The 27,205-nt window shown below is 38.2% G+C and overlaps 1 protein-coding gene across 1 annotated transcript in view; it reads left to right on the forward strand.

Annotated features, from left to right (window-relative positions):
* FBN1 (fibrillin 1) overlaps window positions 1–27,205 on the forward strand; it is a 235,761-nt gene that overhangs the window by 37,579 nt on the left and 170,977 nt on the right. The window contains exons 5-6 of the mRNA XM_043555476.1: window positions 3,379–3,474; window positions 6,844–6,939. Coding sequence (XP_043411411.1) covers window positions 3,379–3,474; window positions 6,844–6,939 — 192 coding nt within the window. The remainder of the gene's footprint in view (window positions 1–3,378; window positions 3,475–6,843; window positions 6,940–27,205) is intronic.

The raw sequence follows: 27,205 nt of genomic DNA on the forward strand, positions 1-27,205 counted from the left end.
AGAGTCAGACCCTTAATCACCTGAGCTACCCAGGTGCCCCTTGTCGGCTCATTTTCAATGGGAAGTCCTCATTGCGTCTTACGGCTCTGAGGGTTAACTGCATATGGCAGCTTGGACACTGACACTTGAACTCCGTAGTATTTTCAGTTTCTGGTAAAATCTTCATACAGATTGAGTGTAGGAATATATTCTGACTTGAGGTATTTAAAGCATGTAATATTTGAAAACATCCTTGTGGATTTATGTGGAACCCTGGCTTTTTCTAGAGATATAAAACTTGGTCTCATAATTGCCAGACATATGGGATGCTTGTTCAAACCAGTATAAACTTAGAACATGCATCAGTGGCAATAAAAAATAAAATTAATTCGTGTATATATACTCCCTAAATTGTTCCTGCTGTAGGGAAACTGAGTATCTAGATCCTTTATTTCCCCACAGAAATCCTGAATGATTGCTCTCACTTTTAAAGAAATATGCTTTTCCCCTGAAGATCTAAGACTCACAAAGAATCTGAAATTCCTTTGGTAAACATGTTTGTGGCAAAGCAGATGGTGAAGATCCAATTATCTTTTCATAAGCTTGTTCCCCCTGCCCAAAGATTCATAGTTCCTTGGTTTATTGGGACCACTGGACTAACTATGCCTTACTATGTCACAAGTCTGGCCAAGGGGTTTTATTTTTTAAAGGAGACATAATATTTTATGTTGGAAAAGGTTGACCTGAAAGACAGTAGAAAAAATATAAAAGCCTATCCGGGAGATTTTTATTACATTGCATTTAACTGTAAACTTATCGTTTTTCCTGAAAGAATTCATTCTATTTTTCAATTTGAATAATGTAAAGTCACTATTTGAACTACTTTAGCCTTTTATCTCAAAGTAGCTAAATGGCTTTGTTGCTCATGTGGGAATGGAAATTAGCTCTTGGCATGAACCACTTTAATTGAAATCAGTTTGTGGGTTGAGTTCCTATGCTGCTTGACAAATGACATCATTTCCTGTGCTTTTCCCAATCCTCACTGTTTTTCTAAGATAGGATGAAACTAAGTTTAACTTCAATTTTTAAAGCAACTATACACCTTTTCCTGACCTACTTAGAATGTTATCCAAATTTTCACCAAATCTTTCCTTCTGTATATTTGTAGATAGTTCTTTAATTCAAAAGCATTTTGCCTGAGACATTTTAATAGAATCATAGAAGCCTAAAATAACTGTTTTAATCAGTTTCCTGGGTTGCTTGACTTCTATAACAATGCCCCAACACAGGAGTTATTTCTGCTTTTATACATGGGTTAATGAAGATAAAGTATTTTTAATAGCAACCTACCTTAGGGCTGTACAATAGCTTGGGACATAATGGACAATTTCTCAGTCTTAGTTTTTAGGAATAGTTTTTAATGTCATTATCAGGTGGTATGAGTTAAGTAAATGAAAATTACCTTTATAAAGTTTTATATCACACCTACGAGTAAGCAAGATACTACTCTAGGCATATAAATGGTATAATTAATAATCATGGTATTTCCCACTCTAAAGAAGCTTTTAGACAAATGGGTTGGGGATAGGAGAAAACAATTTTTAAATAGATTAGGTTATATAATATACATTTCAGAAGAGAAGCATAAAGTACTCTGGAGTCAGAGAAAAAGGGCTCATATCAAGTGGGAGAAGGAGGAGAGAACAGAAAATCAGAAAAGATCAAAGAAAAGAAGATACATTTCCAGTGGGTCTTAGACATATGTAGGGTTTCAGTATTTGGTAAGAGCTGTGTGAGTTGTATGTTGGGGTTTAAGGATTGGGGCAAAGAGACAACGAGATAGGTTAAGGAGGATATTCCACCAAGAGACTAGAACAATGCGTTTGACATTTTGTATGGCATATAGAATGCACTGAGAAATATTTGAGTGAATGAATGAATGATAAGTGGATCAGGGTCTGAGTCATAGGACATGCTAAGAGTATTCAGAGAAGCCCTAGAAGTCCCATGGCTATGCTGAAGAGGACCTTGAATGCTGAGAGACTGAGGAAGTTCTTAGCACACTAGACATAGGGAACCTTTGATGGTGCTTCAGTTAAGTGTGTGACATGTTCTTGAGAAGGTGTATCACTTTCAACTTGACTTCATTAACTCTTTGGTCCTCTGTGAGGGCACGGTAAGTATTCAGTTCTGACATCTTTTTCCCCATTGTCATGCTGAGATTTGTGCAGCTACTTATGAAAATGGCCCTTTCCCCTGAAGTCCATAGCCACTCTTGGATACAACAATGAGAATCCTAACCAGGGCTACCAAGGAAGCTGGCTGCTGGGAGGCGTCTTCTCTCTACTCATAGCAGATTTGGCCCCTATGCCCCAGGAAAACTGAGCATAAGAGCAAGGCTGAGCATCTGGTTTCTGCTCTTTGATGGAAGGATGGGTTCTCTCCTCCCTACGTAAAATTATGGAGCCTTTTTCTGTGGGAATTTTCTCCCACAGCTTGGAGGGCAAGGTGGAGTAAGCCGAAGTTCCAGTCCCCAATCCTGGCCTCCTTGTATAGGGATTTGTCAACAAGGATTAATGACGCATTCAATCAAGCCTTTAGTCTTCTCCAAGTAGAGTAGATACTGTTTGCAGAGGACTAACTGGAGTCAGCCTAAACACTAGTGAGAGGAGAGCACTCGCCACACTGTCATTTTCCCTCACACGTGTCTTTCGCTTCAGTTTCTTCTAGTGTTTCTTCTCACATCCAAGGCTGCTACCCATGGTCCTTCTGCCCTGAACCCTGAAGTCATACTTCTGTAGGTGATAATGTGCAGAAGAGTGGATTTCAGACATTGTGGGTCTTATTTAGTTTAAAGTTACAGTTTAAACAAGCAGTTCTTTCTGAGCCAAGGCCAGCCTCCATTATCAGGAAGCCTTGTTATTAAATGCTGTTGTATGTATTTTTTTCTTCAAAATTTCTTTTAACAAGATTCCTTGGAATTTGTCATTCAGACAATTTTCCTGGCCACCTACAGTGGGACTCTAAATCTTTGAACAGGAAAATTATCGCCTTTGTAATCACTGTAATCTTGTCTCCTACAGTTACTCAAGGCACTATTTTCTTGTTGATAGAAATTACAGAAATGACACTGGGTGGGAAGTCCTGCTAAATTAGGGGAGTCATTTAGCATTATTAAAGTAAATATCAAAGAAACAATTGCATTGTAACTGATTTTATACACACACAAAATAGCACGCTTAATGTTGTCAATTAGGTTATTTCTGCACAAATATGTGAATCTTGATAAACCATTTTATTTTCTCTCCAAATGACTACAATTCAATTCCTGTGAAGTGTTGCAATATATGTACTTAAACTGCAAAAAGTAAATCATTCTTTTTTCTTTTCCTTTTCAAGTCCAACACTGTAATATTCGCTGTATGAATGGAGGTAGCTGTAGCGATGATCACTGTCTGTGCCAGAAAGGATACATAGGGACTCACTGCGGACAACGTAAGTAAACCTTTTAAGTATTCTAGATGCTAAACTGTGTAGACAAATGTGTAGACAGATATGTAGATAAAAAGAATACAGGGATAAGTGCTAATGGATGTGGATTACCTGGGATGTGGCACTTTTATAGATGTCCAGTGAGTCTTAGATATGATCAGATCACTTACCTAATGCACTTTGCACCAAAATTCTGATTGGAATTTTGGGAATGCTGGTTTGACTCCATTTCTTCTCATTTACCTTCAGCGTCCCACTTACCTCATCCCTTTAATGTATAATCAGCACCCAAGGTGCAGAATTCTTGTTTGTTCCAGATGTATATCTTCTGTTTGATCACTGAACATTTCCACCTCGATTTTCAAGAAGCATCTTAAGAGTATTTCAAAACTCAACCTCATCTTTCTCCCCAGAACATGTCCTTTCTCTTGATTAATGGTATCTGCATCTCTAGTTTCCCAGTGTAGATTCTGCTACTATAATACTTAGCACATGATGTTCAGCTTGTTGATTCATTCATGAACACTGTTGTGTGTGTCTACAGTCAATCAGTCCTTGTACTTTGTGGAAGATAAAAATTCCTTTTAAGAAAGCTTATTTTTTATTACACTGAGATGAATATATGTACCCTGCAGAGAATTTGGAAAAGCTCAAAAATACAAAATAATAAAATTCTCCGTAATCTCATCATTCCAGATATTACCTTTTAGTCTTTTAATGCATATTTGGTACATGAGATCTATTGTATGCATAATTTTCAGACTACTTTTTTACTTAGTATTTTATTAGAAGTATGTTCCCTGTTATTAAACATTTTTAAATGTTTTAATGGTTGCAAAATACCCCATTATATAGACATTTACTATTTAATGAATATTTAATGATGAGCATTTATTCATATTGTTTCCAGTTTTGCCATTGTATACATCCTTGCTATGATGAATAATGTTATTATAAATAAAGCAACATTGTGACTATCTATGCACCACAGTGTGGTAAGAATAATGATTGAGTTTTGTGTAGTCCACAGCAGTAGCATGGAGAGAGGAAACACAGGATGGCTTCCCCAGTGTGGGGAAACCCTTGTGATGAGTCTCGAGGGATGGGGTGGAGTTCTCTTGTCAGATAACAGGAGATGGGCCTTCTATGCAGCTGGCACAGCATGGGCCAAAGCCTGAGAATGTGACATAGCGTGAGATGTCAGACACAGCACGTGTTTTGGTCTTGCTAGAGCTTAAGTGCTGACGGAGGTGATGGGAAGGGAGATAAAATGGAAGTCATGAGCCAGGGTTTGAGCGCTTTTACGCATACCATATCTTCATCCAAAATAGAACCAGGGGAGAAGAGTGAGATAGCAACAACCAAGAACATTCATCTGTTGGATTATTTGCTCTGTGTTTACTATGTGCTAGGCAATTTTTCAAACTCTTCGCATGTATTAACTCATTGGATAAAGCAGTGGCCTCCTGAGTTAGAGGCCTCTGTTACCTCTAAAAGATGAGGAAACTGGGGCACAGGGACACCAGTAACTTGTTTAAAGTTATATGAGGAGGAAGTGGCAGAGTTGGGACTTGAACCCAAGCAGTCTGACTTCATGGCCCATGCATTTAATGCTATGAAATGCTGGCCTCATATATATCACGTAAGTGGTTTACAATGAGAAAGGTCACTGTGGCCACAGTGTAGAGATTAACTGCTGGGGGAAGAAACCAGAAGCGGGAAGATTAGTACCAAGGCTGTGGCTAGAGAGATGGCATGATGGGGGAGCCGTCGAAGGCAGTTTTGGAAAGGGAATCACGAAGACCTGCTGAGTCTTCCTGCTGCCTTTGGACTAAACTGCCTCATGAGCACCAAAGTCTAGCACACAACAGGCTCTCAGGGAACACGTGCAGAATTAGAAAACCTTTCCTAGACCTCACTTACCTAATCTGTAAAGTGAGATGGTTGGCTGAGGCCATCCCCAAATTTCTTTTCTGCTTAAAATCTTTTCTTTCTGCCCTGATTGTAAATTAAGAGCCAAATCTAACTTTATGATGGGAAATGAACTCTTGCTGTAATTTTGGCCATAAGGGGTTGTGTCAGTTCATGTCCTCTGATCTCAAGTGGATGCCAGGACAGAATTGGATAGACAAGGGAGTTATTGTGGAAAAGGGCTGTAAAGAATAAAGAGGGGGAGAAAGCTAGAGTAGGAGGAGAAGGCCTTCAGACCATGATGCAGGTATGACCCCTGTGCAAGGGGAGTGGGATTGTGTAGAAAGTGCCTCAGACTATAATGCAGCTCCAGGAAGCCTGGGCCAGGCTGATGGGAGTCCAAAGCAAAGATTGCCCATCAGGAGAGTTCCATGATGGGCAGAAATGCCCTGTCTTTGGTACCCCACTGAGTTTGGTCATTGGGTGATAGCAGCCAGGATGTATGTGTCCCTTATGTGAACATGAAGCAGATCTGAAGTGGGTCAGCTGGAGGCGGTCAGCTAGTTAAGTAACGTACAGTAGGATTTCTTGGAGGGAGATCTGAGTGGCTCAACTTGATGACTTCCACAAGGATATAGACATATTGTGCAGGAAATATATGAAGGAGGAATTAATTCGAAAGGAGGTATTTAGGGAAGCCTCATGGAGGAATGAGATTTGAGCTGGGCTTTGAAGAGTGGGTGGTACTGGCCAATTTGGCTCAGAAGAGCCTACCACCTGTGGATAAAGATGCCTAGAAAGAGGCCATGCGTGAAAGAGTTGCAAGATACTGTACAGAGAAACGTTGTTCAGGGCACGAGCTTTCAGTTCTTACTTTAATGCCTTTTCTGGCAAGTAAAATGTCCCTCCCTCCAGTGTCACTGGACTTATCTCATCAATGGATTCCGTTATAACAGTCATTCATTGGGTCTTCATTATGGTGGATAAATATGGTCAGAATTAACGTTTTGTTGAGCGCAGTTGTGATTTAACATGTTGCATTTCTGTAATGGTGACAGAGCCCAATGTTTTCCCTATGGGTACCCTTTGGAAATTAAGCACAAAATCCTAAGCAAAAGAGTCAGCTTGCTACAATGCAGTTCTCATCCAGAAACATCTCTTGTAAACCACCATTTTAGAGGCAGAATCGAAAGCATTGCTCAGATACTTCCCAGAACGAAACCATCAGCATTAACACAGGTACAAACCCACCTATTCCTGGCAGTTTAGCCTGAGATAACTGAGAAACACATACAGAGTTGGAACCGTAGAGTAACTGTTTAAAATGAATCCCGGGATGATTATTTAGGTTTTGTTTTTTGTCTTTTTTTGTTTTTATTATTGTCCTTTCAGGGGATGTTATTACTTGACTAGCACCTACTTTCAGGTAACGCTCTCAGCTTCTCTCTCCTTATCTTACAGCTGTCTGTGAAAGTGGCTGTCTCAATGGAGGCAGGTGTGTGGCCCCAAATCGATGTGCCTGCACTTATGGCTTTACTGGACCCCAGTGTGAAAGAGGTATTTTTTTTTTTCAACAAATTTGTATAAATCTGTTCTGGTAGCTAACACTGTTATTGACTTCAAGCACACATTGGCTTTATATAGCTGCTTCATGAATTTTGCTGAACTCTAAGGGGTTTTCTGAACTGTCACTGGGAAGGTCCCTATGATGACAAGGCAGTGGCTCTAATTCTATGCATGTCATTCAGTAATCTTGTCAGTAGCCTGCAGGACTCACTAGTGAGCATATGCATAAGTACCAGTTGGCGTCAAGGTAAAAAGGGGAGAATTTTCCATAAGAATTAGCATTGAGCTCCTTGTTATCCTAGTAAATTAGAGAAGCAACGCCACATAAAACATCTGTATGGAAAGGAAAAAATTTAGAATGAGGAAAAATACTCTTAAAGATCTGTGAGAACCTACTGGGGACTGTAGTGGCACATAGCATAGCATCCAAAATTGACTAGAAACAACTATTGCTGAGGAACTGGGCTTTCACATATCGTGGTATATCCATACTCAGTACAGCTCACTGATGTGTGTATAACACTCCTCACTTTTCACAGGGAAACACCAAGGCGCAGGAAGGTCAAGGACGTGCCTACATTCACACATGTAATGATATGCTTTAATCTGAATGTGGGTTTTCTGTTTAAGTGTTATGCTTACTGCTGCTCCTAATTAAAAGAAGTGTCCTGCTTGATTTGCCTACCTATAAATGCAAATTTAATATCGAGATATATTTAGATGTGTAATATTCTTGATTTTTTTCCCCCAGCCCCCTGAACTTTGGCTTTGATTGTCTTGCCTCTACATTCATAGCCATTTTCTCATCGTTCCTAGTTTTGTGGTGAAGGTTTGGGAGGTTTATTTCATACAACGTTGCAAAAAATATTCATGAAAATACTCATTTAAAATACTAATGAACTTTTTAAACAGCAGTCATCACTTTTATCCAAAGTTGTATAAAGATTTTTTTATTCTGTGTTGGAAAGTAAAGATTCAGTAGCAGACGTTGAATATATAGTGTATAAGAACAAAGAGCAGAGATTGGTATGTGAGAAATTATTTTCTGTTTCTATTTTAGCAAGTTCACCTAAATTCAGTTATTTGCTGATAAAGCAACAATACCTATTTTAGCAAGTAACTCTAGGTCAATTACTATTATTACTGGATAAATTATATTGTATCTTAGTTCAGTACCACGACATGGTATTGATGAGTAATGCACTGTGAACTCTTGGCCTTTACATTGCATTTGGCATAATTTGGAGGCCCCTTTTAAAACCGTTTCTCTTCACAACTTGAAGTATTTTTATTGACTTGGAGATATTCAGTATTCAGAATAACAAAGACACCCCTTTCAATTAGGTAGTATCATTCCATGGCCTTATGGAAGATGATGTGGAGTTTAAATTGTTGAGGTTAAAATTGTTAGTGTGTAACATGGAAAGTGGTACATGAAAATAATTCCTCAGATGATAGTACTTAATATTTAATATTTAGTATTTAATTTGTTTTAGAAAAATCACAAATAGGAAGTTAAAGGACATTTTACCTCTAAGAGCGTGATTAATAATTTGCTGCAAAAAATATTGATACCCAGAGTGCAGGCATTGATGATAAAACTGTCTAAAATAAAGGGGGCATGGTATTTAACCATTCCACAGTTATTTCTTCAAAGACTTCACCTTTTTAAAATTATTTTATTTTATTTTTATTATTTTTTAAAAATATAATTTATTTTCAAGTCGGCTAACATACAGTGTATACAGCGTGCTCTTGGTTTTGGGGGTAGGTTCTCGTGATTCATAGCTTACATACAACACCCAGTGCTCATCCCAACAAGTGCCCTCCTCAATGCCCATCACCCATTTTCCCTTCTCCCCTGCACCCCTCCCCCCGCCCCCTCAACCCTCAGTTTATTCTCTGTATTTAACAGTCTCTTATGGTTTGCCTCCCTCCCTCTCTGTAACTTTTTTTCCTCCCTTCCCTTCTCCCATGGTCTTCTGTTAAGTTTCTCGAGTTCCATATATGAGTGAAAACATGATATCTGTCTTTCTCTGTATGGCTTATTTCACTTAGCATAACACTCTCCAGTTCCATCCACGTTGCTGCAAAAGGCCATATTTCATTCTTTCTCATTGCCAAGTAGTATTCCATAGTATATATAAACCACAACTTCTTTATCCATTCATCAGTTGATGAACATTTAGGCTCTTTCCATAATTGGGCTATTATTGAAAGTGCTGCTATAAACATTGGGGTACATGTGCCCCTATGAATCAGCACTCCTCTATCCTCTGGATAAATTCACAGTAGTGCTATTGCTGGGTCACACGATAGTTCTATTTTCAATTTTTTGAGGAACCTCTATACTGTTCTCCAGAGTGGCTGCACCAGTTTACATTCCCAAAAACAGTGCAAGAGGTTTCCCCTTTCTTTGCATCCTCCTCAACACTTGCTGTTTGTTGTATTAGCCATTCTGGCAGGTGTGGGATGGCATCTCAATGTGGCTTTGATTTGTATTTCCCTGACGATGAGTGATGTGGAGCATCTTTTCATGTGTCTGTTGGCCATCTGGATGTCTTCTTTGGAAAACTGCAAAGACTTCACATTTTACCAACATTAAGAAATGAAGTGAATGTGTTGAGTTACTATTCTAACCAAAACTGCCATATTACTCAGGGATTTCTCCAAGTCTGGAGTTTCTTTAACTGTTCCTTTCGCAATAAGGCTATCCTGAAATTTGTACTAAGATGTAAATATATTTTGGTCCCATCGAGTCTTCACAGTGGTGATTATCTACATAAAACTAATCCTTAAATGGCAGATTTTCAGGCATGTGCAGTAGTGGAGGTTACAGAGGAAACAGACTCTCTTTAATTGTTACCCTTTGCCTTTTGTACCCATGAATACAGTCCTGACCTTCAATGGGAGAAGGGAAACATGAGTGTAATTTCCCTGAGCACGTGGGAGAGGGGAATCTTTTTGATTCCGGAATTATATTTCTACTTGTAGAGTCTTCCCTGTTTCTGCTCTTATGGAAGACATCTGCTTACCTCTTTAAAGAACTAGGGGCAATATATCCTTTTATCCTCAAATGTATGGTCGTGATTTCAACAATGATTAACGAAAATATAGGACTAAGTTAGGATAAATCCATCCTGAAGCATGGGGAAGTGTTCAGTGTGACTTCTGATGCTGGGTTAGTATACTGATTAAGTTGTTTATTACCTAGGCTGATTTATTAAGTTGTTCAATTACCTTGGCTAGTTGCATTATGCTTTAATTGGGATATGGATTTTTTATTTTTAAAAATAACTTCCAGGAAGTCTTTACTAATCTCCTTTCTCCCTTCCAGGAGGCTAAGCCAAGTGGTCCTTCTGTACTCTCCCTTAGCACACTCTCCACGCCTGTTTTGATAGCACACATTATATGGAAACAGTGGGTTTCCATGTCTCTCTCCCCAAGTAGGGTATAAACTCTTCAGCAGCAGCTATGGTTTCATCAACTTTTTAATTTGCATACCAAGCTCAATGCCTAAGGCATAGTACATGGCCATTAAATGTTGAACTAGACTTATTTTAAAGCACCAGGAAATCGGGAGATATGAACATATCAGATATGAACAAATGTCTCCTAGAAGTATAATTGATGTTTACCTACTTGTGGATGGTCCTGGATATTTTGTACTGGTATCATTTTAACCAGAGTTTACAGTGTTGAGGGCTAACTGAATTTGGCCCCGCCTTTCAGAAGTATGATCTTTCAGGGACACAAGACTGTCATTTTTCAGTTGGCAAGGATGCAGAAAAGAAGGTATATTTTGATTAAAACCAGGTGGCAATAAGCCAAATAAACAATTCCCTCTCATGATATACTGTACACGGAAAGGACCATGTCAAATGTCAGTTGCAAGTACTTCTCAGAATAAGTAGCTTTGTCCCTGGCAGATATTGGAACTTCTCTACATCTGTAACTACCTCAGAGAGCCAATACAAGTATAGAATACCCTTTGGGGTAGGATCTGGACACTGGCAGGATCTGGACCACTTTGAGCCAAAAAGTGAATCTTAATAATCCATGAATGTAGTGTTTGGATTTGTGATGGTGTCTCCATCACAAGCAGTGGATCCATGCTTGAATTGCAAATCATAACATTCGTTTAACAAATGCCATCATAATATGAAGCAAATTTGTCCCACTTGTAGCTTTTAGCCAGTAAAATAGTGCTGCTTTTTTTAAATTTCTTAGCTAGTTAGTTTCATCACACAAGTAGCAATGATCCTGTTGCCTGTCTCTCTGTACTAAGAGAAGGGAAAGTAAAGACCTGTGACTTGTTTGGCCTGCAATGTTTACTTCTTAAAAACTGAATGTGAATACCTGTGGTTACATTTTCCAGTTTGCCACAGTCTTTCCACTTCCTATTGTAATGCATCGTGCTCACTTCATTCAGTTTGCTTTTTAGCTCCTGGGGGCACTTAAGTTTGCCACCTCCTACTACATTCTACATAAGATTGCATGTCTTGGTGTTTTCTTTTGTACCAAAAGTTTCTTTTATTGTTTTTTCTTTTACTTTTTTTCCCTATAAGTTTACACTTAGGGTTTTCTGGATAACCTCCGGCCCCCACTCCCCTTCATTTTTGCCTTCTGTCTTAGTAAACTTGGGCATTGAGCAACTTAGTCAACTTTATCTTCTTGCCTACCCTCAGTGGTACAGTATGTTAGCATTTCGTAGATGATTGAAATGAGATTGGTACCTATTTTGGCAGTGACAAAACAAGCTAGTTGTGTGTTGCCACAGTTACTGCCAACAAGACTATGTGGAATCACATTTTCTCTTGCCATCTTGCACTAGAATGCTGACTACTTAAAATCTTGTTAAATGCTTTTATATTAAACACAGTGAATCATGTGAGTGGATAAGACTTCTCGAGGTAATGATAATGAGAGAAGAATGATAGGGACAGAGCTGAATTTGTAGATGGGGACGTGGTAATGATGAATAGGCTTAGGGAAGAAGAGAACAAAAGATAGGTACTGAGAAAACCTGAGGTACTGAGGAGAAGGAAGAGAACCAGGAGAACCCTGAGCCAAAGAAACTAAAATCAAGTTCAAGAAATAGCTTGACAATTGTTAGACTCTTCAAAGGGTCAAGAAAGAATGAGAGTCACAAAGAGGCCCTCTGATGTAGCAATGGGTGACGTGTAGTGATGTAGAATGTGCCAGGCAGTGTGCTGAACACTGTAAGTGGGCAATTTGCAACAACCTTATTAGGAAAGTCCTACAATGACCCACTTTACAGACGAGTGAACAGAGGCAGAGAGAGGTCAAAGAGTTTGTTCAAGATCAGACAGCTTATAAGGGGTGCAATCAAAAAATGAAACTAGGTAGCCTTTGCACACAACCACTGGGCTATATTTGGGTTTCACTGGAAGAGGTAAATAGTAACCATAGAGAATTTACTGAGGAATTGTAAGAAGAAATCCAGAACTAGGAGTTTTAGTGTAGAAGTAATAGATTTAAAAAAAAAAAAGCACTTTAAGAAATTTGGCTAGGTAAGTAGTTTCCCTCCCTGGTAGAGTTGAGCTAAGTTGCTTTTAAATAATTTTAAGAGCCAAGGGAAAGGAGTGTTGAGTATTGCTTGCATGTTTCTACTGTAGGGACTTAGGATATTTCTGTTTGCTTGATTTTGATATTTTAAACATAACAACCCACTCTTAGAAGGTGATTCTTGTCTGTTTGTAGTATATGTAAATTGACTCCAAAGAACTGAACCAACATTCTGAAATGTAGACATACGAAATGAGTACTGTTTAGTGTAGTTACCATGGAAGGTATATAGTTTTCCTATGATATTACAATTCTTCAAACCATATTTGGAAACTCTCTTTTGAATTATCTTCAATTTTTTTAAATGTTTGTTTCTTTTTGAGAGAGAGAGAGAGAGAGAGAGAGAGAAAGTACAAGTAGGGGGGTACAGAGAGAAGGGGAGACCCAGAATCTGAAGTAGGCTCCAGGCTCTGAGATGTCAACATAGTGCCCAACGCTGGGCTTGAACCCATCGACTGGGAGATCATGACCTGAGTCAAAGTTGAATGCTTAATCAACCGAGCCACTCAGGTGCCCTTGGAATTATCTTTAAAGAGTCAGAAATACATTCAAATGAGTGTGTGAACATTTTGCCCCCCTTTCTGGGAGGCATTTGAATTTTTAGAAACAGCCTAAAATGGGGTCAATTCTAGTGACTATAGTGGGTAGTCAAACCCTTTAGTTGATTGGGGTTAAAAATTGACTTAGGTTAAAAAGCAGTGAAAAGAATTGTCTTGGATGACTCTTAAGGCACATGGAATTGGATTAATGTTTTAATTTTAAACTTTATGTGAGCCAGTGTAAGATACATACACCTTAATGTTAAACTTTGGAAGCCTAAATGCAAATAAGAAGACATTTTCTATCATTACTCAATCTGGAGATCTTCATCATGTGCTATCTGAGTGTAGGCATGGATATGGATTCCTCTCCATCCCGAATCGTTTGTTCAGTGTTAAAATTCCTACCCAAGTCTAAACTGTAAAGACAATATATGGATTTTTGCCAACTCAAGAAAGTCTGCTGGATATTTTGCTGGCTATTAATAGATAAATTATAGGGGAAAGCATTATTGAACTGACAGCTTTTTTTTTAAATTTTTTTTTTCAACATTTATTTATTTTTGGGACAGAGAGAGACAGAGCATGAATGGGGGAGGGGCAGAGAGAGAGGGAGACACAGAATCAGAAACAGGCTCCAGGCTCTGAGCCATCAGCCCAGAGCCTGACGCGGGGCTCGAACTCACGGGCCGCGAGATCGTGACCTGGCTGAAGTCGGACGCTTAACCGACTGCACCACCCAGGCGCCCCTGAACTGACAGCTTTAAGAAGAAAGAACAATGGGGGGAAATGAGGAATAGAATAACAATGAAAATGTGACAATAATTCACAGTCCATCAGAGAAGCATGACAATGGAAGGTAAACTAATCTTTGTTCATCTTACTTGCATCTTTAGGGAATTCCAGTGTTAATGGAGCTGGAAAAGATGCTTAGTTTTTGTTTTGTTTTTTTGTTGTTGTTTTGGTTTTTTTTTGCACAGTAATGGAAAAATAGAACAGAGGACAGGTTTGTTGATTGTAATTCTGCTTCATTCTCTTTGCAGTTGGTATTTAAAAAACTCTGTTCCTCATAACATATCATCAGATTCTCTGATGATACAAAAATGATGGTTTTTCACAGAGCTCTTTTTAAATGATTTCATTGAATAATTAAAAAAAAAAATAAAAAGAAAAGAAAAAACAAGTATCCTGAAAGCAGTTGAGCCTTTATTTTGTAAATCCAGGGAAACAGTGTCTGTGGTGTGAGTAATGAATGGAAAGGACTAACATATAATGACCCAAATACATAATAGCCAGGTAGTGTATGGTGGATACATACACCTTATAAAAAGAAAATAGAAGCATGACCTACTCTCAAACGACTGTCTAGAACGCTTCACAGAATTAAGAGGTGATTTTCTTGGGCTTTTTCTCCTGGAGATTTTCAGGAAAGTACTGATGAAATCTAGATCCTGTTTTTCTTTGTAGCCCCTGTTCTGTCTCTCTGAAGGTATGGGTAACACTGCACTTCTGATACTCATTTTACATTTTGGGTGGCTATTACTAAAGTCCCCATAATAAATGCCATAATCTAATTCCATTTCTCAAAGTTTCTTGGAAGGCAGAACCCTGTGAACTACAATTTTCTTTTGTCTAAAAACTAACATGCAATAGACTGCTTTCACTGAAATATATTGAGACACTTGTGAGCCTTGCTTTTGGTATTTAGTCTAAATGGAAAGCAAATACCAGTGTGTAGATAGCAGAGGCAGAATGCCGTAAATATTACTATGCATCTAAAGTGGTATTGCAATATTTGGCAGTTGGTGGATCATTGGATAAACTTGATTTTCCTAGAACATTTCCAGGAAATACATCTGTTGACATAGACATTCGGTTTTTGTGGTTGAGTGACTGTATGCACATAAGGAACATATGCTATCATGCCTCTGGACACTCGGCAGGCCCATGTGAACTAGCAGGACTGGTGAGATGCCATCACAAAGCAGTTTAATTTTTGTCTCTTATTATCCTTCCCAGCCCACTCCGTGGGCTAATTTTCCCCCTGCTGGTGGTTGAAATGTTCTGGTCCCTTTCAGAATTTCTCCGGTCCCTTATGTGAACAAAGATGTCTCTGTTCTTATTGGTTGCTCACGTTTCCTTCCTCAAGCCCTGGATGTCCAGTGGTACCTCCAGCCATCTGGGGCCTCTTTGCTGCTGCAGGCAGCCCTCTGAGAAAGGACCTAAGCCCACTCCACACCAGCTTTCTCTTGCAGTAGTCCACAACTACCTGGTGAAAACACTTGTGCATTTTTGCCACAGTACATCTTCAGAGCGCAAACCAACTTCAACACAGTAGCCGCCTCTCCATTGAACCACGTCCAAGCATCTGGCCAGCCAGTTTTCAGGCATTAGACGGTTCCCAGTCTATAGTGTCCTTCAAACTGCAGTGGATACATCTCATGTAGTCTGAGTTAGCTCTTTGAAGCCCCTCTTATGATTTATCATAATGTGGTCCTCCACCAGTTTCCTAGAGAGTCAGTGAGAGTTCAGCTCTCTCTCAAGGACCCCCTTCCCATCTCTTACTACCTCAGACGTTTATATGTTCCTATTAGGCATGAGGGTTAAGAGCCCTATGACCAGATTGTCACTACCTCCTTTGCAAATTCTGCATCATACTGTCACACTTGACTTAGAACATAGCATTTTGTTTTGGTGCTTCAACTGAAATGTCCATTTTAACATCCTCTACTATTATCAAAACAAATAATTTGATGCAGCTATTAAATTTGTTATAAAATTTGGTATCATGGGGGTGCCTGGGTGGCTCAGTCGGTTGAGCGACTGACTTAGGCTCAGGTCATGATCTTGCAGTTTGTGAGTTCAAGCCCCGCGTCGGGCTCTGTGCTGACAGCTCAGAGCCTGGAGCCTGCTTTGGATTCTGTGTCACCCTCTCTCTGCCCCTTCCCCACTCATGTTCTGTCTCTCTCTGTCTCTCAAAAATGAATAAATGTTTAAAAAAAATTTTTTTTAATTTGGTATGATGGTTTCATCTTCAAAGACAATTTGTTTTCAAATTTATTTTCTTTTTCTAAGCTCTTACAAACTTTTTAAAAAGATTAAACTAGTTTTTATAAGTTAGTAGCCACACTTTGGATCACTTGGGGTCACTTTTCAGCCTTGGGTACTCTATTGTACCACTGACCAACAGAAATATAATGTAACCTATAATTTTAACTTTTCTAGTAGCCACGTGAAAAAGTCAAAAGAAACAGGTAAAAATAATTTTAATAATATATTGTATTTAACCCAGTATAGTCCAAAGTTTTATTTTAATATATACTCACTATTAAAAATTGAGATATTTTGCATCCTTTTTTCCATACTAAGACTTTGAATTCTAATGCATATTATGCCGTATCTCAGTTTGGGCCAGCTAAGAGTCACATGTGGCTACTGGCTGCCATATTAGACAGCACAGCTTTAGAGCTTTGCTTCTAGTATTATATATCAACACCTCACCTAAGGTCTCTGTTAGGTCTCCAGTTTTCTTTCTTCCTGCTGCTGCTTCTTCAACTTAAAAAAATTTTTTTTAAGTTTATTTATTTAGAGAGTGAGAGAGCACAAAAGCAGGGAAGGGGCAGAAAGGAGAGACAGAATCCCAAGCAGGCTCTGCGCATCAGTGCAGAGCCAGAGGCAGGGCTTGGACTCACGAACTGTAAGAGCATGACCTGAGCCAAGATCAAGAATCAGATGCTTCACCAACTGTGCCACCCAGGTGCCTCTTCTTCAACTTTTAAGAAAGCAGCATGTTAGAAAACCAGAGCCTGTATTGGTATTTAAAAATAAACCAATGTAAAAAAACCAAACAAACAAAATTTGAGGTTTAGGATAGAGTCTGATTTCTCAGGAATTTCTAAGTTGAATTTTGTTTAAATATAAGTGATCAGCAAAATCTTTTGTAGTCATGTCAATTAGATATAACAACTATAGCAAAGGTTTCATAAAGGCTCAGCCCTGAGCTAGGCACTATGATGGAATCAGAAGGAAATTTATGGTTCTTGTCATCAGGGACTGAAAATCATTTTTTGAAAAGTTAGAAATGCATATGTGAAATACTAAAATAACTATACAGAGTGAAGATTTAGCTAGGCAGAGTAGACGTGGGAAAGTACCACAGACAAAGGGAAGAGACAATACAAAGATGCAGAGGCTGGAATTGCCAGGGGAAAATGGAGGACAAAGTTGCCCTTAGGAAGTCCTTGCTGTGCTCGCTTTCTCAGTGTTGGAGGCCTCCTATGAGAAAAGAGGAGCCAGCATGATGTCAACTTGCCTAACTCCAAAGAAGTGAAGGTCTATTTCAGATCTCTCTGTGGTGCCCTTCTGTTCTACTGAACTATAGCTTCTGTACCATTTCTGTCTGAGGCAGAGTATTGGGATTTCAAAAAATTCTTTGCATATATAAATTAGTGGGTGGACTAATCTATTTCTGAAGCTGTTTTAGCTTAATCCTGTGGATAGCAGCCTGGAGACCCTTACCAATTTTATGTGCTCAATTGAGAGTCCTTGAGAACACTTGGTGTTTACGTTCCTAGTAGTTACGACCTCTAGAGAGTCTGTGCTGGTTTTGGTTTATGAATATATATTGGAAAAATATATGGGACTTCATGGTCAAGATGATGTGCCAAAGTACTTTTTGTAGAACATTAGTCCCTTGGGGATTCCATGAAATGAGGTTTCCATGGTCAATAGCATTTTGGAAACTCTATACTATGTCCTCTTTTTGGAGAGGCAGTGGGTGTATTAGCATATTAGCTCTTGGGAGTCCTTCAAGAAGGTAATTGTTTTTTACTCAGCACTGCTGAATCCATGAATTTTAGAATCCCCATCCTTCCCCGCTTTTCTCCATTAACACCTTTAACATCTTCATCCTGAAGATCTGCAGTCCAATTTTTTTAACAGTTATTTTGAAAGTCACTTGACATCTCTGTGACAATCCCTTCATGTTCTACATAGATATTTTAAATCCACATATGATCCTTATCTGAAGGTGAATATTTGTCTACTACATGTCTAGAGGTTCTTGGAGACAGATGATGGCTATCATGTAGTAACTCACCTTTTATGTTCCTATGAGGATTCATTTGGCCATAAATTGAAACACCCATTCCCTGGGGTTTGGTTTTCAAATATTCTAAAGTATCACCTAGGCAAGGTGGACTATCCCATTAAGTAGTGGTAAATAAGAGTTCTGAAATATTTGATATGATTGGCATGCATGCCATCTGGTTTTCATCAGCACTTGAGGGTTCTACTTACCAGCACTGGGACTCTCAGATATTCTTGGAACTAGAGTTTCTTTTTCTAGATTGGCTAAATTCTTTTCTCTCAAGGTCAACCTTAAAGCTTATTCCTCCAGTCCTTTCTTGGCCATAGGGAGCTCCACCTCCCAGCTCCATCAATTTCCTTGCACCTTCACTCCCATCACTCCTCCTGGCTGCCCAGGCCTCCTCTATGTTTCTATTTGATGGTCAATGCATGTATTAAATGTTTGGTCTTTGTCATTCATTTTAAGCTACATTAGCCATTTTAGTATTTTATTTCTCTGATGAATTCTTATTTTTCTTGTACTTCATTACATTTTTAAATGGGTGACCCATTCCATGTCTAAAGGGATGTGTGTGTGTGTATGTGTATTATGTGTATTATGTGTATCTTTGTGTGTGTGCGTGTGTGTGTATAATGATGGTTGTTAATGATGTTTATTAAGAAGTAAGGAATGAGCATTTTCATCTTGTCAAAAACTTTTTTCCATTTACATTTACTGATTCTTGTTTTGAAATACTTAAGTTAGCAATAAAAATATCTAGAATCCTATTTCATGGCTTTTAGGAAGCCTTATAAATAAGTTATAATATTTTAAGTTTTCTTAAAAATATTTTCTTCTCTAAATGAAGCATAAGTGACATTGATTTAAAAATAAGAATATACACACACAGACACACACACACACACACACACACATACACACACAGGTATGAATATGAATGTGAACATATAGACACACATATTTTTTAACTAGTATTTTTTTTAAAAATTAAATTTGGCCTATCAGATCCCATGATCTGGGAATTAACAAATTTGCTAATCTAGTTCTAGTTTTGGTGATTTGTATATAGTCTTCCAGCCAGGCTATGATGCTTCCCATAGACCAAAGAACAAAAGCTAGGTCTCATTGAGTACCAAACGCAGTGCTGTGAGGAGAGTGGGTGTTTATTAATTCTCTGTTGACTTACTTAATTTAGCTGTGGGGTCTTGAAGTTGATGAGAGATAGCATTTAAATATTAAATGTTTGTCTAATATAGCATTTTTAAACAAGGTAATCTGAACAATAGCACCTACAAATGCATCTGTATTTCATGTGGAAATATGAGTACAGATATTGATGGTTGAAATGTGTGGGAAGTAAATTCTGTGGCACACATGAAAGGAAATGTTCTCCAACTTTCCTACCATATTCCCTCAGCAGCAATCCCTTTTCTCTGAACTGCTTCAGAAGAGCTTTATAAGTAAACAATAGATCGGGATATTTATTTCCTCAGGAAATAAAGAATTTTCTAATGGTGCAAATCATAAAACAGACCCATTTCTATCTCTGTCCCTGGAGAGCCCTCACCCTCCTCCTCAGAGGAGACATTGTTGACCTTTACTGTTGCAGGACACTCAACCAGGTGAAAGAAGAGACTTAGAGGTTTGGGGGCAAATTTTATCCAACCTGAAAATGGTTTTATAAATATGCATTAGCTCTTAGAGATCATTTCTTTCCTAAAGTCTCAATGGAAAAGTCTTATGTTCTGTTAGGGATTCTAGTGATTTATTCTTTAAATGAAAACCCATGAACTTTAAAAGACAAAAAGGCAAAGCCATGGCCCTCCAGAAATAAATTTTGGTTTGTTCTTTGCATAATGATATGTACGCTTCATTTGCAAAGTGGGGAATATTTTGGAACTTTCTTCTTGTACCATAGGAAAAAAAAGGCAGAGGCACACATACATTTTAATGATATAAAATTGGCTTTGTATAACAGTGTATAATAGAAGTTTGAATTGCCATCTTTGAGGAAAAGAACACTTAAACATCATAGAAAATTCTTTGATTTAAAAAAAAATAGCATAATTTGGAGTTGGATAGAGGTATTTCTTTTCAGACCTTATTTAGACTTCGTTTCTTTCTACAGTGTTTTTCCACACTGCCAAGCAGAACAAGCTATCACAAACCCAAACAAAAGGCAATGACTCTGAGAAGTCATTACAGCCCTTTACTGAGCCAAGGTGAAGCGTGCATAGGGGTCGCATGTTCTCATGCCTCTTCAATTGTTATTCTTTATTTTTTATGAATGAGAGGAAGTGACAGGAAAATTATTTTCAAAACTAAATTTTATTCTGGGAAATCCTTATTCCAACTTGTCAATATCACATGACAATAATATCATCATTTTAATTTAAGATGCCTAATTAGGAGACTCTGTGTTTTTTCAATTGCCTGACCATTCCTAGAAAACTGGTTAAGAGCTCAGACTCTGAAAAAAAATCCTGTTCTTTATATTTATAGGTCTGATTCTGCTTTTTGTTTGTTTATTCATTTGTTTTGTTCCAAAGTGGAACCATATGGCATTTGTCTTTCTCTGTCTGACTTATTTCACTTAGCATAAAGCCCTGTAGGTCCATCCATGTTGTCTCAAATGTGAAGATCTAATCCCTTTTTATGACTGAGTAATATTCCATTGTATGTACATACCCCATCTTCTTTATCCACTCATCTACTGATGGACCCTTGTGATGCTTCCATATCTTGGCTATTGTAAATAATGGTTCAATAACATAGGGGTGCATATAACTTTTTGAATTTGTGTTTTCATTTTCTTTATGTAAATATCCAGTAGTGGAATTTTTGGATCCTATGGTATTTCTTTTTTTTTTTTTAATTTTTTTTAGTTGATTTATTTTTTGTGAGAGAGAGCAAGCAAGGGAGGGACAGAGAGAGAGAGAGAGAGAGAGAGAGAGAGAGAGAAAGAGAGAGAGAATCCTAAGCAGTCTCCCTACTGTCAGTGCAGAGCCTGATACAGGGCTGGAACTCACAAACTGAGATCATGACCTGAGCTGAAATCAAGATTCAGTTGCTTAACCGACTGAGCCACCCAGGTGCCCCTGGATCATATGGTATTTCTGTTTTAAAATTTTTGAGGAGCCTGTACACTGTTTCCCCCTGTGGCTGTACCAATTTGCATTCCCACCTGCAGGATGGTTCTTTTTCTCCACATCTTCACCAACACCTGTTGTTTCTTGTGGTTTGATGTTAGCCATTCTGACAGGTGTGAGGTGATATCTCATTGTGGTTTCGATTTGCATTTCCCTGATGATGAATGACACTGAGCATCTTTTCATGTGTCTGTTGGCCATCTGGATGTCTTCTTTGGAAAAATATCTATTCAGGTCATCTTTCCAGTTTTTTTTAATGTTTATTTTTTTTATTTTGAAAGAGAGAGAGAGCAAGAACAAGCAGGGGAGGAGCAGAGAGAGAGAAGGGAGAGAGAATTCCAAGTGGGCTCCATGCTCTGTGTGGAGCTCGACATGGGACTCAGTCTCACAACTGTGAGATCATGACCTGAGTCAAGAGTCAGGTGCTTAACTGACAGAGCCACCCAGGTGCCCTGGTCATCTGTCCAGTTTTTATATTGTTTTTTTTTGGGGGGGGTGGATATTGAGTTGTATAAGTTCTTTATATATTTTGGAACCAACGCTTTATTGGATATGTCATTTGCAAGTATCTCCTCCTATCCAGTAGGTTGCCTTTTTGTTTTGTTGGTGGTTTCTTTGATTGTGCAGAAGCCTTTTGTTTTGATGTGGTCTCAGTACTTTATTTTTGCTTTGTTTTCCTTGTCTGAGAAGACATCTCTAGAAAAATGTTGCCTTGGCCAATGTTGGGGTATTTTTAAATCACACATTTCAAACCTCACTTATTAGAGTTTAGTATTGTTAAATGTGTCCATAGAAAAGTATGATATTAAACTGGAAAGAAAGTGTTCAGGAAGAGACGTGAGTTTACCTATTGTACATCAGTTATTTCCCAGACACTGTGCTAATTACTGGAGGTGTGTAATAGTACATGAAACATACTTACCTCTGCCTTCTAGAGTTGCATACTCATGGGGAAAGCAGAGATTGTAAAAGTTTAAATGCAGAAACACCAAAGTAACAATGTGGAGAAAGGTCATGCATAAAAATAGAGGGTAGGAGGGCAGAGAACAATGATGCATGTGGGCTGACAGAGGTGACTCTCTGAAGGATGAGAAGTTATCAGCCATGTGAAGAGTGAGCAAAAGCTTTCTAGGTGGGAGGAAGAACATGTGTCAAGGTCCTAAGATGAAAAGCACCTGTGTATTTGTGGAAATAAAAGCAGGCTTTACTGGACAGAGTTCAGACAGTGAAGAAGAGTGCAGGAAGATGACATGGGAACAGTAGTCAAGCGAAGACATGGGCTGCTGTGCTGTGTCATCCACACTGGGGAATAAGAACACTATAGATTTTTCTATGGCATATTAGAAGCCTGATGGCTCAGGTTGTCTCTGAAAATCTTCCATAAAGAGCCCCCCAATACTGACTCCGTGAAGGTGAGAGAGTTCTTTTTTGTAGGTTTCCAATGCTCTTTAAAACCAGAGGTATCTTGAGTTTTATGTTACTTGTATTGTTTCTCCTCTCACCTTGTGCTTCTGTTTAGGACTCTGACCCCTGGTTTTCCCCTAGGAAAGTGATTAAACTGGAACTTAAGATGCTTTTAAAATATATCAAACAAGTACGCCATGAAAATGGTTTGTTGAGGCATCAGGCATGTTGAGATAATTCATGCTTTTGAGTAGACTTCTCCCTGGGGAACGCCTTTGGATGTCATAATAGCAATTCTGGTATCAATAAATCACTTACAGTTTGGACAAGCCATGGCCACCACCTCAGTCATTAGACATATTTGTAATGGTTTATGTGAACAATAACAACAACTACCTAGCAACATACTGTTTGGTCATATCGTTTTTATGATACCACATGTGTTTTTGCCACATGCCAAACTCTTGCTTTGTCTAAAATATATATTGCAAATTAAACAGCAATTATTGTTGGAGGCCCACTGTGTACATGAAATCATAATGCATGGTGTATGCCTTTACATAAAAATGACACATTGGTGTTTTTCGCTAGTTTTTTAGTACTTTGCTGCCCCATGAGAGAAGGGACTGTGTCTGTCTTGTTTACTGTTTTATCTCTAGTGTTGGGCGCCTAGTAGCTCAGTAAGTATTTGCTGACTGAATGAATGAATAAATGAAGAGTTTTTAGGCACACTTTTTTTTAAGTTTATTTGTTTTGAGAGAGAGAGAGAGAGAGAGAGAGAGAGAGAGCATGAGATGAGTCAGGGAGGGGCAGAGAGAGAAGGAGAGAGAGAATCCCAAGCAGACTCCACACTCAGCACATAGCCCAATGCAGGACTCCATCTCATGACTGCAAGATCATGCCCTGAGCCAAAAGCAAGAGTCGGAAACTTAACTGACTGAGCTACCCATGCACCCCAGGCATACTTCATTTCTTCTAACAAAAAAGAAATGAGTGATCTATGTTCAGTGGATAGTTTTCCACTTGACCTTTTAAAACCATGAACAGTGTCATATATAGCTAAATGAATTCTCTGAAGTGTTAATACTTTGGAAAAGCCAAACTTATGTTATCCCTTTCACATATGCAGTTCTTATATGCACAGCTTCACTTGGTCCTTGGTACAGCCTTGTGAGAATACTCATGTTTTATAATCAAGGAAATAGAAGGACCGTCCGTGTCTCACCTAAGGCAGGTATCTAAGAAAGAGATCTCTGTGTTCTACCTTGGCCCAGACTATAGTGCATCCATATTTTCCCACAAATATTTGTCTGGATTTGGAACTACAATCATCTGTAGGATTATTTAATTCATCTATTATTAATTATCTTTATTTTAGCTCTATTTTTCTTTTCTTTTGATCCCATTTACCTCTTTGATTCTCAGTTGGCCTGCTGACACTTGACTGTTTCCATTCTCTTTGTCATTCAGTCTTTAGATCAAGTGTTGAAATACTAAATTTTATGTGACTAGGCAAATCTTTGGGAGTGAATTTGTTGGGGAGAGCTTGTCTTTAATTGTAAGTGGATGTTGTATGATGAAATCGTTTTTGCCTAGGCCAAAGACAAATATAGTGATGGATGTGGGAGCTTAGCTGCAATTGAGCTATGAATAGAATAGGAAGAGAATATGGTCCCAGTGGAGCCTGAGAACACACAGATGTAGAGAATCTGGATGTATGAATGAATTGCTCTGCTCTGCTTAATCTATGTAAAGTGTGAAATTAGATCAGGTGTAATGGAGTATGTGTTCAGGGAAGGGCTGGGAATTGGTTTTCTTTTATGATCAGTTTGTTTTCTTAATGCACACGTCAGGGGATTTACAGCTTTGTTCTTATAAAAATAACTGGGGATTTAGAGTAGGAGAATAGTCTCCTCTATAGCATGAGCTTCACAAGAACAGAGGTTTTTGCCTGTTTCATGCCTAGAATAATGACGGACACATAGTAGATGCACAGTAAATATTTGTTGAACAAAAGAATGGACTTTTTAACAACAGGACTGAGTTCAAAGTGGACTGAATGATTTGCAAGTGTGTTGTCATAATAGTGTCTGAGCTAAGTTAACTCAGTGACAGCTCAGGTTGACTCAGGGTTGGTGTTTGATTCTCGTCTGCCCCACTGTACCAGTACATGAAGTTCTTTTCACTATTTCCAGGGGGTAGCTTCCTACCTCTCTGACTCACTATATTTGATTTTGAAATTAAAATTAGCTTTAATTTAAGTTTATAGGAAAGAATAGTAACTTTAGCTAATCTGTGGCTGAAAATGGGACAAGAATGAAAAGAATTAAAATGGATTGCTTTGGATAGTCTAAAGTGACATGGATTAATACGCTATCAGTTTTCTTCCCCTGAGAAACATTCGGTCACAAGGCGATCTGGCTTTCAGAAGAAATTCAAATTTGGGTGTGTGGCTTTTGGCATAGTCTAACATCACTGGAATGGTCTAAGTAGATTTTTGTTTCTTTTTTTCCCATGCCTTGCCATAGTTGCTCAAAAAGACCCAATCCAATGTCTTGACTGTAAGGTTATCTGTCAGCCATAGGCTGAGCATTATCTTGCCAAGTCTCATTGAAAAGCCAGTTAACAGAGTGCACTTGAGCAGTATAGAATACCATGTGAAGCCTCTCAGAAAACTTGAAAAGCTAATGTTAGGGGGGGATATAATGTGGAATTTCCTTGGAGAAGCTAAAAGAGCTAAAGATTGATTTATTGATTGATAGTTTGATCTCCAAAGAGCAAGGGTTGTATTTCATGTTTAAATGAAACATGTGCTAGGAAGCTACAGACTTTTAACAGATGCATTTCAGTTGACCCAAGAAATATAAATGTCATGTTTGTTAGAGTTTCAAGAACTAATGGTCCAAAGACTCTGTGTTTTCTTTTAGCCATGGTGCATTCATAGTGGCTGTATGTTCTTCTTTGATAATGTCACAATGTGGGTAGGTATGAGGGTCTGTTGGCCAAAAGCAACAGGAAAAAATGGAAAGGAAGGAAAAGAAAATTAAAATAAGATGTTCGACTGAGAAATAACAAGAATGGTGGATACCTCAGGCTTTCTTTTCTAACTTCAGTAACTGCAAAAAAGAAATGTCATAATCTATCTCTTCAATTTCAAAACTAATATTTTGTAGCTATCCACTGATTCCTCTTTCTTCTTCAAACTCTATAAAATATTAAACATGTTTCAGGAACTTCTCCTTCACTACATAAATATAAAATGTTAACATGAGATTATGCTATCAAAACAAGTATTCTCATCAATATATTTTAAAGAAATTACAGGCAAAGCAATTACTGCCTTGAGAAACAAGGAAGAACTTATTCCTTTATCCATCACAAATTTATCCTTAGATTCTTATTATTTGGGCTCTTTTCTCCTGTTATCTTTTAATTCAGCCCATCTTAGAATAACATTCCTCTTAATATAGAACTGACTTTAGAATAAATAAGTTATTTAATGAACTCCTTTTTAAACGTCAAGAAGTAAATACAAATGATAATTCTTAGTCCTAATGGTTGTTAAGAGATACATGCACCTGGCCACCCTTAGGGCAATTTGGATGAACTGGATCTAAATGTGCATGGGTTTGATTAAGTATGGAAGAGGTGTTCATTGGTCAGGAGCATTTCCTAGGACCTGGAGCCTGAAAGGGCCTGATTTATAATTTAATTTTTCTTTCCCTAACAGTTTGTGAAGGGATAGGACAGGAAGTGCTATTTTCTTACATGGTTCTCTGGATCCATGTGGACTGAGAAAAGACTTAGAGTTAAAAAACTCCACATTTAAGCCAGAAGATTGCTGAAGTAGTCTCCTCATTGTTCTTAGCATCTTGAGCTGTTCCAAACATCCACAGGTTTCAGAAAGCTAGCTCTAGGCAAGTTGAGATTTCATAGAAAAGAAAAAATGAAAAACAAAACAAAACAACACTGATTCTCTTTCTTCTCTGCTTTTTTGAGAGGGTGGTAGAAATATATGTTCAACTGTATGTAGTTGAAACTGCAATATAAAAAGAAAAAAAGAAAGGCCATTGTTTCATTTTTAATTTTCCTTTCTCCAAATTTTTATTTATATTCCAGTTCATTAACATACAGTGTAATATCAGTTTCAGGTGTATAATTTAGTAATTCATCACATACATGCAACACCCAGTGCTCATCACAGCAAGTACCCTCCTTAATGCCCATCACTCATTTAATCCATGCCCCCACACACATCCCCTCCAGTAACCCATAGTTTGTTCTCTATGGTTAAGAATCGGTTTCTTGGTTAGCCTCTCTTTTTGTTTTGTTTCTTAAATTCCACATGAGTGAAATCATGTGGTATTTGTCTTTGTCTGACTGACTTATTTCACTTAGCATAATACTTTCTAGCTCCATCTACATCATTGCAAATGGAAAGATTTCATTCTTTTTTATGGCTGAGTAATACTCCATTGTGTATATAT

The sequence above is a fragment of the Prionailurus bengalensis genome, chromosome B3 (genome assembly GCF_016509475.1).
Source record: "Prionailurus bengalensis isolate Pbe53 chromosome B3, Fcat_Pben_1.1_paternal_pri, whole genome shotgun sequence".
NCBI classification, from domain to species: domain Eukaryota; kingdom Metazoa; phylum Chordata; class Mammalia; order Carnivora; family Felidae; genus Prionailurus; species Prionailurus bengalensis.